General features: G+C 39.6%; 2 protein-coding genes across 9 annotated transcripts; one reads left to right on the top strand and one right to left on the bottom strand.

Annotated features, from left to right (window-relative positions):
* The first annotated feature begins 1650 nt into the window (after positions 1-1650).
* Positions 1651-4693, top strand: LOC115757254 (coiled-coil domain-containing protein 12). 2 transcript variants are annotated; one of them, XM_048282639.1, is made up of 5 exons: positions 1651-1829; positions 2185-2365; positions 3070-3199; positions 3290-3404; positions 4296-4693. In XM_048282639.1, exons 2-5 carry the CDS (start codon positions 2193-2195, stop codon positions 4355-4357), a joined length of 480 nt encoding a protein of 159 aa, XP_048138596.1. In that variant the 5' UTR covers positions 1651-1829; positions 2185-2192; the 3' UTR covers positions 4358-4693. The 2 variants fall into 2 exon arrangements, with proteins under 2 accessions (XP_048138596.1, XP_048138600.1); XM_048282643.1 differs by lacking the exon at positions 1651-1829 and having other exon boundaries at positions 2217-2369.
* A 378-nt stretch (positions 4694-5071) lies between these two features.
* Positions 5072-12563, bottom strand: LOC115757250. 7 transcript variants are annotated; one of them, XM_048282460.1, is made up of 12 exons: positions 12383-12563; positions 10732-11003; positions 10570-10644; positions 10431-10489; positions 10215-10350; positions 9175-9271; positions 9021-9087; positions 8357-8455; positions 7250-7339; positions 6134-6288; positions 5583-5684; positions 5072-5468 (listed from the first exon to the last, which is right to left on the bottom strand). In XM_048282460.1, exons 2-12 carry the CDS (start codon positions 10982-10984, stop codon positions 5312-5314), a joined length of 1290 nt encoding a protein of 429 aa, XP_048138417.1. In that variant the 5' UTR covers positions 10985-11003; positions 12383-12563; the 3' UTR covers positions 5072-5311. The 7 variants fall into 7 exon arrangements, with proteins under 7 accessions (XP_048138417.1, XP_030553268.1, XP_048138410.1 ...); XM_030697408.2 differs by lacking the exon at positions 12383-12563 and adding an exon at positions 12111-12376; XM_048282453.1 differs by lacking the exon at positions 12383-12563 and adding an exon at positions 12018-12108.
* Between the last annotated feature and the right edge of the window lie 793 nt (positions 12564-13356).

The raw sequence follows: 13356 nt of genomic DNA, 5'->3' as shown, positions 1-13356 counted from the left end.
AATGTCTGATAATTCATGGTGCATAGAAACTCAATAGAACCAGCTGCCATGTTAAAAACATCTCTCTGATTGTGAGTTAAATCTTACTCTTGAGACAGAGTTTTGTATCTATCCTAATTAGGATCCTTCAATATGTTGGCCAACAATCACTTGGAGCTATATTGCTTCCCAAGAAATTTTGCAACACCGGACACGTTGTCAATGTACACATGAATTGTCTTCGTTCTAACGTGGGTAGTTGACCTGTTTACCTTTGATAAGCACATGGGACTGTATATATGCTGTTGAATTCGCTCCTATGCAATTGACCAGCGAGATCAACACAAATGGCATTGTTTTTTGCGACACAAGGATGTTCCCAAGAACCTAAAGTCAATTCGATCACAAGGTAGACAAAAGAAACTTATGACAAATGCCTGCTGAGACTCGGTCCTCCAAATGATCCGAGTCTATGTAAGTCTGTTCGACATGAGAGATTCAGAGTGGTCCTCTGTTATTGGACACATCAAGATGAATCAAGTAAATTTCACTGACTTAGGGGGATTGAGAGTGCCATGATTGACTGGATTTAGGAATGAAAACGGGCATTGATTCCAACATGTCACTTGCACAAACAATTCATGCAGATGAGAAGCTCAACTACCTCCCAAACATCCTGGTTTTAGCATGTGACTTTATTAGGTACAATACAGTTGAGGATTGATACGTATTGGAGCTCTCCTATTGGATTCCTATTTCTCCATTTGAGGGAAATCCATTTCAGACAAGTCCCAATGAGCAAAAGAACTTGATAATATATATGCTCCCCTGCTTTGAAGCAGAAACAGAGTATGGTCCAAAACTTGTATGACCCCAGAGAAGCAGCAGTCGCAACTTAATGGCAGACCAACAGAAGATTCACCCAGTTGCAGATGAGGAATCGCCACCCACCGTGCCTCTCGTGCCTCCTGGTGCCCCGGCTTCCGACAAGGCCACTAGCCCACTTCATCGTCATGGTCCTCCCATCATCGTGCCCTCTCGGGCACCGAGAACCAGAAGTCGCTTTTGTTTATCACGGATGTATCAACTTGGGGTTTTTCTTTGTATTAATTCAGTTTAACGGAAACTAACGTAGAGTAAATTTATCACAAATAAATTTGTCACGGATGTACCAGTTTGGAATTTTACGTGGTCAAAAAAATAGTTCGTGGTAAATTTGCCGCAAATGTACCAGTTTGAAGCTTTTCATTGTCAAAAACATAGTTTGGGATAAATTTGTAAGAGGTATACCAGTTTGGAGTTTTCCGCAATATTAACCCTTTATGGTTTAGGTCTTTGGGATATTTATTTTTTGTGTTTTAGTCTACGTGGCACAACGGATTCTTCCCAACAAGGATAACGTTTCACTGCATGTATAGTAGGAAAAAATTGTCCATTTGTTTATTTCAGCTTAAAATAAAAAAATAAAAAGTGTTTGTTTTTACCTTTTCATTTCCTTTACATTTAAAATCCTATTTGAATTTCATGGATTAATGAAAAATCTATTTGAATTTGCTTATTATTACTTTCCCTTTTTCTATTTTTTTTAATTAGGAAAAAGGAAAGAAATACCGACCTTTATTACTTTGGATAAACGTGGCAAAGTGAACCAGTTTGGTAATTTTCTGTTCTTCCTTTTGGGTAATGACCAGTCTGTTCGAGACGGCGCTGAGAGGGAAGCTCCGGGAGAGAAGACTGGTGCGAAATCCTTCGTCTGCTCGAACCCGACGGAACCACGATACCCACCTGGGAAAAGGGTCCGCCATCGCCCAGTACCAGAACCTTTTCCCTTTGGCTTCTCAAAACCTAAGGTCAGTCTCGCCACCCCTTTAGATTTTGAGTCGCAAGATTCGTTCTTTAGCTTAGGTCGTCGTGGAATTCGTTTTCCCTCGAACTCGCTGAACACGTGGAACCCTGTTTTGCGAGCTATGGCCTGGCAATGAAACCAGCTTCAAGTGGGTTTTTTGGTAGCTAGTTTGTCGACCACACGGGACGAATCGCCACTAAGCACCTGTTTTTCTGGTGTCGTTAGCCTGCGTAATTCGTGGGAATGGAGGCTGTGAATTTGGTATCGTTTCAAGTTCCAGTGAAGTTCGCGTGGCATTAGCTTGCGGAAATGTGTTTGAATAGTCAGTGCTTGTGTTTGTGGTCCTTGGGATTGTGTAGGTGAGGAGATGGGTGCGGAAGATGACTCGATCGAGCAAGCTGTTGCCGCGAGGAGAGAGAGGCTGAGAGCTCTCAGGGCCGCTCAGGAGCTGCTTAATGCTCCGAGTGAGGATTCTGCTGCTCAAGCTAATGACAAATCGGACAGTGAGAATGATGTTGATGAGGATGACGCCCAAGAGGAGTGAGTGCTTCTTGTACCTTCTCTTTCTTTTCTTTTCACAGATGATTCTAGCGATAGTCCCGAAATTCTTTGTTTCGGGTTTTTCCTCGTCATATCTGGTAATGTTCTTCGTGTTTGGCAGTTTACTTTGTGCTTAGTAAACTGCCCGAGCCAGATGACCATATCCTTCTTGCTTATCTGATTGGCGGGCAAGAGATGAATTTAGGATGTCCATTCATAGTACTTGTGTTACCAATGCCATTGCGTTTGATTAGAACGGGAGTCTGTTGCGCTGCACTCCGATGGGTTAATTTGACATATTTTGTTTTTATTTGGTATTTGTTATAGGCTGTTCAGAAACTTATCTTGCATCCTTTGCCCTCATTGTCCTCTTGCATCCTTATTGGGACTTATTTTTGTTTCATGGAAACATCGGTGCTTAGCCTTTGACAACCCTAGATACAAACTTTCTTTCACTTAGGGAAGCATTAGTAATTAGCAGAAAGATCTATGTATAATATTTGAAGTCTCATTGAATTTTGACACCTGATGAATTTCTGTCTGGTGTACCTACTCGATAGATTTCTCATGAACAAATAATTTAAAGAGGTGACAAGTTGTTGGGAGTGCATTGTCTGTTTTCTGTCATCACTCATGCCACTAATACTGAGCATATGTGCTTAGTTTGGCTCTTGCTTTAATTAGGATGCTTGAATTTGGTGCAGAAATCCCAGCATGAAATTCCGAAACTATGTTCCTCAAGATAAGCAACTTCAGGAGGGAAAGGTTGCACCACCTCTTCTACCAAAATTTGAAGACCCAGTTGCAACAGAACCTCCTCCAGCTGAAAAGAAGGTGGGTTTTGATTTGATTGAGTACAGCGCTTGTGCTCCAGCTTTCCAATGGTGCCTATAAATAATAATTCGCATTGTGGATATTCTGTAGGACCCATTTATAAACATTGCTCCAAAAAAACCTAACTGGGACTTAAGGAGAGATGTCCAGAAGAAGCTTGATAAGCTTGAAAGACGCACACAGAAGGCAATGTATAAGATTGTTCGTAAGTAACTTTCAATATTCTTTTCTGGTGGATGAAACATCTTTTATTTGTCTCTGCTGAAGGTCTAGAAGTTGATTGTCATTCATGGCGCTAAGCACTGCCTAGAGAGTGAAAAGGAGTTAATAGATTATCTTTTGTGCCTCATACCAAATAGAAGAACCGATCAAGTTAAGCCTGCCAGTTGCCACACCTTTTAACAGCTAGGCTTAGTTCCAATTTCATCCATCCTTTTGTCTTCCCGGTTATTCCTGCCACACTAGGTTTGCCACTTCAGTGTTGTCTTTTATTTATGATGCGTTTGAAGGAAATAAGACTGGAGAATTTGGTATTATCGTCGAAGAAATGTTTCAATTTGGTTGTGGTCCTAGAAGGGGAAAGTTATTTTGTCCACAACCTGTTAGGATACAGAAATTGATTTACCTCTCCCTTTAGAAACTATGAGTAGTTGCATAAGAGTTTACTGTCATGGGGGTAAAAAGCATCTTTCCTTCCAAATATGCCGGCTCTTTTAATCTTCTCTCACATGATGGTTGGTGAATCTGTTGACAAAATACTTATATTCCATAAAAGGAGAGAGAATGTAGCCTGTGCAGTGTATCATTGTCAAATTCTGCATTTAATTTTCTTGCGAAAAAGTGCAAATTGATAAGCACGCTATTCTAAAATTCTAAGGATTGTGGGATACACTAATCATCTTCAGTTCCTCGTTAGAGCACATCAATGATATGAATCACCATTGATGATCTCACTAGCTATAAACATGGAATCTTGTGTAGGTCGGGATTGTCTACATTTTCAGTTTCTCCCCTTTTTATCTTCTGCTGTTCGTGAGTGACAAAATTGGTTTACAATCATATTTATTTACATGGAACTTGGCGTTTCTTGGTGCAGAGGAGCAGGAGAAAGAAAAGGAGAAGGCTGAAGAAGATGGCGAAAATGGAGCTAGCGAGTAGTTCTATTTTCGATGCTTTTGTACTAAAATGAGGTCAAAATGTACGTCAAGAAAAAGCTTAGGGAAGGTGAAACTTGTTGGCTATGTAACCTACAAACTGGATGGGGGAGCTGATACTTTTTACTACGCTATGCTACATTGGCTGGCTTCTTTTCATGAATCATCTCCTTGCAGGGCCATAAATAGAATCGACCGGCGAACAAAAAATGAAGTTGAAACTCCCCCTTCATGATTTGTCTTTTTAATTTATAGTTGATTTGATGTTGCCAGATGATTCTACATTAGACTTCAATTGTGAATTATTTGGGATATGTTATAACACCAATTGTCCCCTGCACCTAAAGCCGATAGACCGAGGAATGCCAAGTTTTGGCCTTTGATGTTCTTCCATCGTTTTACAATTGCTGCCAGGAACGCTCAAAAGAAATGACCTTAACATGAACAGGCGAAGAACCAGAAGAAGGTGAGGGCAGGAGTTCTTTAGTTTCTCCCTGCTGGGAAAGTAATTGAGAATATCTAACACAAGGAATGCAATCTGTTAATCCTGGCCAAGGAAGGGAAAAAAAAAACCTAAGACGGTCAAAGGTTGTTTTTTGGTTGATTTTTCCATGTCTATTGTGATAAATGGAGAAGAGAATTAGTAGTCCACGTAATCAGAAAGAAAAGGGAGCACCAATGGACATCGTGTAGCAAAACGGAGGCACAGGAGCGTATGGCAAGCATAACCCTGTAAACCTTTTTATTCAAAGCCTTCAAAGGAAAACCATTTTATTTCAACAAGGGAGGAATTGCACACAACAGTCGCTTGTACAGAGAGCTCTATCATGAGAGTGGATCATGGCGACACGGAGAAACAAACCGGCACAGAGGGAAAACTGGGGAGACCAGAACCGACTTTCCTATAAATGAGGATTTCCATGAATGTGTGCCCCATGTATTTTCCAAGATTTAAATGCTACATCATCTTCTGTCGCTCGGGTTGTTGGCCAGGGCCTAAGTGCCCCCCATTAACGTTATTCTCGTCCCAGCAGTTATCCACAGGAGGGAGTTGATAATCGTCAGGTTTCAAGGCCAAGGCGAAGTCAGGCAATGTAGGTGCAGTCTCCATGACCCTGTCGTGAATCACATGAGGAAAGTCACTAGTGAAATCATTCACCTGCTGCTTTTATTAGAATTGAGTAGATATGCAAACTCAGATTTAGTCTTAAGTCGGTATTGAATCTTACTTTTCGTAAGTGTAGAGATCGCGGTTTATCCGAACCTTGCTCGAAGTATCTTTTGGAACTTTTTCACAGAGAAACTTCATGGTTCCCCAAGGCGGTGGGTTCCTGCAAGCAGAGAATGTCAGCATGACGGGAGAATGAGTTCTCCGTTTCTTTGCAGACATAATGCACTTTATTCATGAGAATCTCCACTCTGCAGGGAGATAATAACCAAGAAGCAAGTCGAAAACTATCTTCAAGTAGCAGATACAAGGTCTACCTCTCTAGCAAGGGAAATCAAAATTCTCTACTGTGCACTAACTCATATCTGCTTGCCCTGGAAAGAAAAAGAAGATTAATTTGCCTAAAAACGCATCTTTCCTGTACTACTGAAGCATATGAGGACATCTGTGTGGTCTATACCATATCAATTTATTCGGTTCGAGGCAAAAAAAAAAAAGGGGTAAAAGTTCGCAGTAAATTACATCCATAAGAAAATTTATATATTGGCAAGCCAATCAACTAAAACTAGCTAATGCATTGAAAGGAAAAGGTAAAATGCTTAACCAGATTACCTTGAAAGAGGAGTCGTCGCATTAAATGCCTCTGAGACCTTCTTGCTTTCTTTCAGATATTCATCTGCCGCTTGTAAAGCAGCTACTGCCATTCCATGAGACTTCTCTGTGTTTCCCTCATCCAGAATCAATCCATGGTAATAATATGCTGCAGCCTGATTGAAAAGATTTTAGGAATAGTCTCACTGTATTGCTGATGCACAAATGTGATATAAGCAATCATTTTACCAACTACACTAAAAACCAGTACATGCTGTAGGGGGATTTTAGCCCTGTGACTCCTCAATTTAGTGATGGCAAGCAAGTCTTCATAGAATAATTACTTCCATATTTGGAATTCTGATATCTTACATTTCCCATTAAATATTTCTAGTGCTGCTATTGTAGCAAACAAAACACGCTTGTCTGGTCTGTCCACTCATACAGTAGATATGGCCTGGTTACATCCTTCCATTCTGCATCAATGGTTTTTCATAAGAAGAATCGAATAGGAGTTGAAATTTCTACATGAGAAGTGTGACTAGTTCAACAGGCCAAGGACAAAATATTGGAAAGGGAATTTAAGTTTCTTTCTGCCATTTGTATGATATTGGAACATTAATCCTCTTCAAAGAGTAATCATAAGCCAAATCATTCTTTGGATCCAACTTCTTCCATTGCTATTTTTAATTCGGTTAAACTGTCAAAAATGCCATGAATACAACCAGAATCCTCACTTCTCCATGCGATCAAAAGATTCGCCTTTAGTTTGATAGCAGATCAAGTATGACATCTCTATTGTCATAAGTAACTCACTCAAACCACAATAATCAGACAGTCATCAGTATAATGTGAAAAAAATGCAATTTAGAAGTTGATAATTAGCTTATCATCCACAATCCAGAAGAAAATTTTCCATCCAGGACTTCGGTTTCTCTCTCTTGATAAATTCTTCAGTGTACAGATTACATGTTGCCAATCACCGTGCAGAGTTGATCAGATATGCAAACCTAAATATCATGTCGTCTTTCAAGAATGATAAAGAGACCACAAATGAAGCAATTACATTTAGAAGTTCTGCAAACATAACCTGAGCTAGGGAGAAAAGTAAACAGGGAATGATACATCACGTCATACCTTCGCTTCATTATATTTCCACTTCACGTAAAGACGATGCTTTTCTGCCCAACCATTTGTCAAAGGAAGGTTCATTAGGTTATCTTGAGCCTATAAAGGAAGATGTGCAGAACAATCAATTCCCCATTAAAGACTAACAACAAAGAAGTTAGTTTAATAGGACATAGGTAACGTGGCATGAGAGTAGGAAAAACTTATACGGTATGAACTAGGTTTTTAAGGAATTCTGCAAACACATGAATTAAAACACCAGGTCCCTCAAGGTACATCAACAGTTGCCAATAGGATTATAGACACACGTGTTGCCAAGGTTGTTGTTACATAGTCGCATATGCCAATAAATACATGGAGGAAACAACCTATCTAAAAAGATGACCAGCGAAAGGCTGAATGCATGAATGATCTACCAATGCAGACCTATTTTTCTTGTTTTCTTGATACTCACTAACATAATAAGGATATAGAAATGCATTTACATATTATGGCGGACAACACAAATTAATATACACACTACTAATATGTACAAATGCATATGAAGCTTATGGATTAATACTCTTGTACATGAATGTCCACACTCCATACGTATGTAGAATTAGAAATGATGGTACCTTTCATATAGGACTTCAACAGCATATTACACGATTCATTGTTGTTGAAGTGCTTAAATAACTAATTGCATTTCCATTATTCAAGTTCAGACTCTGAAAAAGAACGATAAGGGAGTCTTTGCTGTTCCACTTCACTTGTACCACGCTACCAGGATGCTGTGGACACATCTCACTATGCATGGAGATGCTCAAGTGATTCACCACAGAACTACTCTAGAGAAGATGAATAAAAGTACTCCAAGCAAGAACAAACCAAACGATGCAATACATTAGATTAATTGTTCCTAGACATTTTTTTCTTTTCCAGCCATAGTGAGTGAGACGTTTTGAACTGCACTGAAAGAGGAGCTCCAACATGAAAATCAGAGAAACCTTATCCAAGCCAATAAATATTGAACGGAGTGCAAAACATTTTGACCATCCACCGTAAATCTGAGTCTTATCTCAGATTCATGGGTGACGCGTGGTCAAATATTATAAGACGGGATTTGACATATACCTGCTGCCAGTACTTTACGATCTCACAAGCAAGCCTACGTTTGACTGCCAGGGTGGCTTTTGTGCTCTCGATTGCCATTCCAAGTTGGACATCTGCACCCTACACCAAACATCGGAGAGCAAATCCCCAACTATCATTAGTGTGGGAGAAACTATTAAATGAACTTCAAAAGAACGGAAAATTCAGTTTCCAGAATGGATTTCAAATTGCTTCAACAAATATCATTAAAAATAAAAATGTAGAACATCAGTAGGAATAACATGTGATTGTACCAACTCTCAAAACATCAAAAAGATTAGTTCCTCACTGAATTCTCCAGAAGTTAACTAATAATTCGGAAGCTCAAAGGAAAATCTTAAAAGGATCAAGAATATAGAGAGAAAGTGATTCTTGTTTGGATTTTCATATTAAGCATGATTTAATCCCTCCATCTTCCTTCAATATACGACAAGTTAAAGAAAATCGCGCAGAAGACATAGGTAAATTTAGAAGAAAGTCTTAAAAAAAGTATCTCCAACAATTTGTTTGGGTCTTAAAGTAATGTTACACCTGTTGTGTATCGACCTGGTTTTCTTTGTAGAAGCACTGATTAACAAATGAGTTTGGAAGAGACACAATTAGCCTAATGGTTTATCAATTGCTATATACAATATAAGAAGAGTACCTGCCCCAGTGCTTGGAGGCAAAGTGCTCGAAGAACCCCTTCTGCAAGGTCTACTGGTAATTCTCTCCTATAAATATGATACAAAAAGGGAATTACAAGATGAATTGTACTTCCAGCATAAACATGTCATGACAATATCACAGATATAGCAAACCTGAGTTCAGCCGATAACTGTGGTAGGACATGCCGAACAGCACAGTCCAGATACCCCGCTGCCTTCAAGAATATGTCAACGGAAGCTCGCCTGTTTCCTGTTGAGAGAGAGAGAGAGAGAGAGAGATGATACAACCAAAAACAAGATCAGAGCTACTGGACGAATATATCTTGAGCAGAGGTGCACAGAGCAGCAGTCATATTAGGAACGAAACATCAAAGGATTTCATTCTATCGTTCACTCTAGTACCAATCTGTTAATCCAAGTTCTAAGAGTTACTATTGATTTGCATTATAGACATCAAGTTTCTTCTTTTACCTTCTACTTCGATACAATGGCCTTTTCTGTACTGCTGACCTTCCTCTTTCAATTACACAACTATACTCTTTCTTGTCCGGTAACCTGATGCATTTCACACTCGTCTCAATCATCTAGCTTCTCATTTAATCAATCATGCAATTTTGCTCCAAAATTCATAACTGTCGCAGCAAAAAATGGATTAGATTGACAGCCATGATGAATTTATACTACTACTTCCGATAAGATGTCATCAAGTCCGAATATCAACAATTATCGTTCTTTTCATGCAAAAGCAGGGGGCTGTCAAGAATTCTAGCAGGTGAACAGCTTGAAGGTTGGAAATTTGCTAGATCACTTTTGCAAATGCACTTCTGATTGCATAAGTGCCTTTAATGTGAGGCCATGACTGTCTCATGCCATTCCATAACATGGGGAAAGAATATGGATAGTATCCTCCAACAAATATTTCCATCCAAAACCCACACATCAATTCATGATTTTCTGAAGCACCAACTATCATAAGAACAACCTTACCAAAAAAAAAAAAAAAAACTATCATAAGAACACATTGAAAGCTAGTTAATGGTCAGCTTATCTAGATCAGTTTGCAAACTTAACCTATCTTCTCAATCTTGATTAGCTGATCCTTTCCTAAACTTCCAATTTAAGGTGCCTTATTATTTAATTCCTCTAGAGGATGTGATGCGTGACGGAAGAGGAAGGCTTCTTAAAAGACCTACCTTCTGAAACTTTGGCCTGGTAACCATCAGCAGATGTTCTTGGAAGGAGCAGTAAGTTGGCCTGAGATAATGCTAGCATTGCCATCAAGTGTAGCACTGACAGAACCTCGTACCAGGCATTAGATATGGCTGTTTCCTGAAAAAGAAACCAAGATCATGTATAAGCTATAACCAACACGAAGAAAAAACAAGAAAAAGAGCGTGTTATTCTCCTACCTCTGCGTCATCCTCCTGATTTATCCAAACAAATGACACCTTGTGTTGTAATGGGCTCCCTTCACCACCATTGACAGCAAAGATTTAGATTCTTCATCGTGTAACATACAGTACAGAAAATAAAAAAGACATGATTTACCGTCTTTAACTATTCCCAGAAGAACAGGCAAGTAATCTTCAAGAGCCTGCAGAAGATCAGCCAATGTTGAACCTCCTGTAGCCAATTCATTCACATATAAAACATTTGGCTCGTAGTAACTAATAATCAAGCCAAGCTAGCTATGAATTTGCCACAACTTACCATGCTGCGTGGCACTTTTTCTCCTTGTTCTTGTGATTGTTGGAGCTTCCTGACCAGCCATCACAACTATGCGAGTCCTGAGGGCAGATAACCGTTCAACCAAGTTTCTGGACAAGTGGTTCCCAAGCGACTGAGAAAAATCAACGGATTTAGGGATTCGTAGGCCAGGGACATAGACAGAAATTTCGCCAATGTTTCCGGGAATCCTTCTGTTACCACCAGAATCTTTTGGCGTAGAGACCAGGCATCCCATCTTTCTGAGACTTATTCAACTGTCAATTCAATATATTCATAATCTCAGAAACGCATGTACCAAGGCATTTACAAGTATCTGCATGTTATTGTAGATGCAAGAGGATCGCTACCAGAATCACTTCATAAGCTAAATAAATTGTGAGCCTCAGAAGAAAATGAACAATATACAGTAAGCAAGCCAAGAAGATGAGGCAATTAATTCTCCAACCATTAAAGCAGAAGTAGTAGGTTATCTATCACCAAAAAGGGAAAAAAAAAAATTCAGGCATAAACAACAGCTACTCACGAGAAGAGTCCACCGACTCCAAATTAGACTCTCTCTCTCTCTCTCTCTCTCACACACACACACACACACACACATATCTCACCTTTCCTGTCTCAATAGTTCAAATGATTGGTCAACACTTCCAGCAATGTCTGGACATTGAATTCGTTCGCTAAATATAGCTAAAAACCTGGAAAAAAGAAACAAAAAGAACTCGTACAGTAGCAAAAGATCACAAGAAAGGCATGAGGTATGATAGTTATACGTGACTCCCAACTTGAACCAGAAGCATGACCAAATTCACCACAAGCCACCCATTCCTCAGCAATTAAAGCTTCATCACAAGCAAAATGTGAAAGCAAAAGAAGTCAAGTCCAAGAAGAATCAGCATTCTTGATGGTGTCTTATAAGGAAAGAAACGGAGGCAACCCAAGCCCAATTTTCAGCAACACTTGCGAGTAAAGCGTCTCCAATCACGCCCAATCCAAACAAGCGAAAACAACTAAAACCCCATTGCCCTTTTCCTTGACTTTGCTCGATCAATGAGAAGAGTTGGACGGTGCGCAACAACGCAAATTCAAGAAAGGAGCCCACCAAATTCAGCTAATCGCTTCAAACTCGCCAGTTAAACAGAACCAAAAGGAAAGAAACCACCCAAATCGTAAAGTTAGCAGGAAAGCAAAGTGACCCATATTGATCAGCTCCTTACAGTATTGCAGAGGAAATTTTCGAACTGTGCATTCGAATTAGCAGCTCCGAAAACAACCTTTGGTTCTCGGAGTTCCCGGAGAATATGAACACAACGAGAGCAAAGCAACGCAAGGTTTCGCGAATCAACGGAGTAATCATTAGAGCTTACCTTTCTCACTTCTCAAATGAAGTTACGCACACGGGTAAGAGCCAAAAAGCTTGTGTTTTTTGCGCCTTTACTTAAAAGGAGGAGCCGAAACTCTGCAACTGCGTCAAATCCCGAGAACAGAAAATAGAAAGAACGAACCCTTTTGCCCCAAATTGCAAGACTAAGCAAAAAACATCCTCGAATTCAGTTCCCAACACCAGACATTCCTTTACCAAAGAGAAGAAAGTACGGACGGAGACAGTAAAAGCTGCCCATCGAAAGTTCCACTCAACTTGTAATAAAATAGCGAAGGGGTGCCGATATATGTGTCGAGTTGGGGATTCAGCTGCGTGTTGGTAACTGTAAAGCTGGGTTTTTTAATGATCTTTTGAGCCGATCTTGCCATCGCATTTTGGTCGGAAGCTGCTTTTTTTTTTTTAAGTCCGGTGAAACAAGCATTTCATTTGCTCGAAAGAACATTCGACTGTGTGCGGCCGCCATTACCATGCCATGTAACATGCCAACATGATATTATTGAATTAGCTCATTTTCTCTTATTACAATCGATTAAGTCTCAACAAAACTTGTAATAAAACGAGGCAATATAGTTCAAATAGGATAAGGATAAGGATAAGGATAAGGAAATATTGTGAGTAATTCGAATGTTACGATTCAAACTCTAGATAAAATTAATAAGAGAATTTCAAATCTGATGGAAATACGGATGCGACTAGCTCGAAACCGATAAGATTTGAGAAAATCATGCGAGCGAGATTGAATTTGTTCTATCCACACTACTATGAGAAATCACGCTAGTAGTCGACAGAAATATCATAATTTGAGATGACCCAACATATATAATTTCGTATATCGATATAATTCCACGTGGCGTATGTCCTCTATGTCCTCTTTTATCGTCCTTGGCTTGTTTCTTTCCGTCAAGTAAATTTCCTTTCGATTTCCACCTACACGGGGAACAAAGGAAAATGACACGACAGAAAATGAACAGAAAGGAAAAGACGAGGACAGGGACAAAGAACGACGGAAGACAAGGTGGACAACACGAGATGGGGGGTACCTTGGAGTCAATTTTGTTGCCCTGTAATGGCTCCTTGTGCTCTAGAGCTAACTTGTGGGCATTCGAGTTAGGAATCTGTCGTTAATCACGTTAAATTATGATCTTGAAGTTATTAACATTAAGATTTTGAGAGCGTCGTGAATCTCTTAGTAGTAAGGTCGAATTTATTATGAAGCTAAAAATGGTTCG

Source organism: Rhodamnia argentea, chromosome 1 (genome assembly GCF_020921035.1).
Source record: "Rhodamnia argentea isolate NSW1041297 chromosome 1, ASM2092103v1, whole genome shotgun sequence".
In the NCBI taxonomy this organism is placed as follows: domain Eukaryota; kingdom Viridiplantae; phylum Streptophyta; class Magnoliopsida; order Myrtales; family Myrtaceae; genus Rhodamnia; species Rhodamnia argentea.
This window is presented reverse-complemented; position numbering and strand designations above follow the sequence as displayed.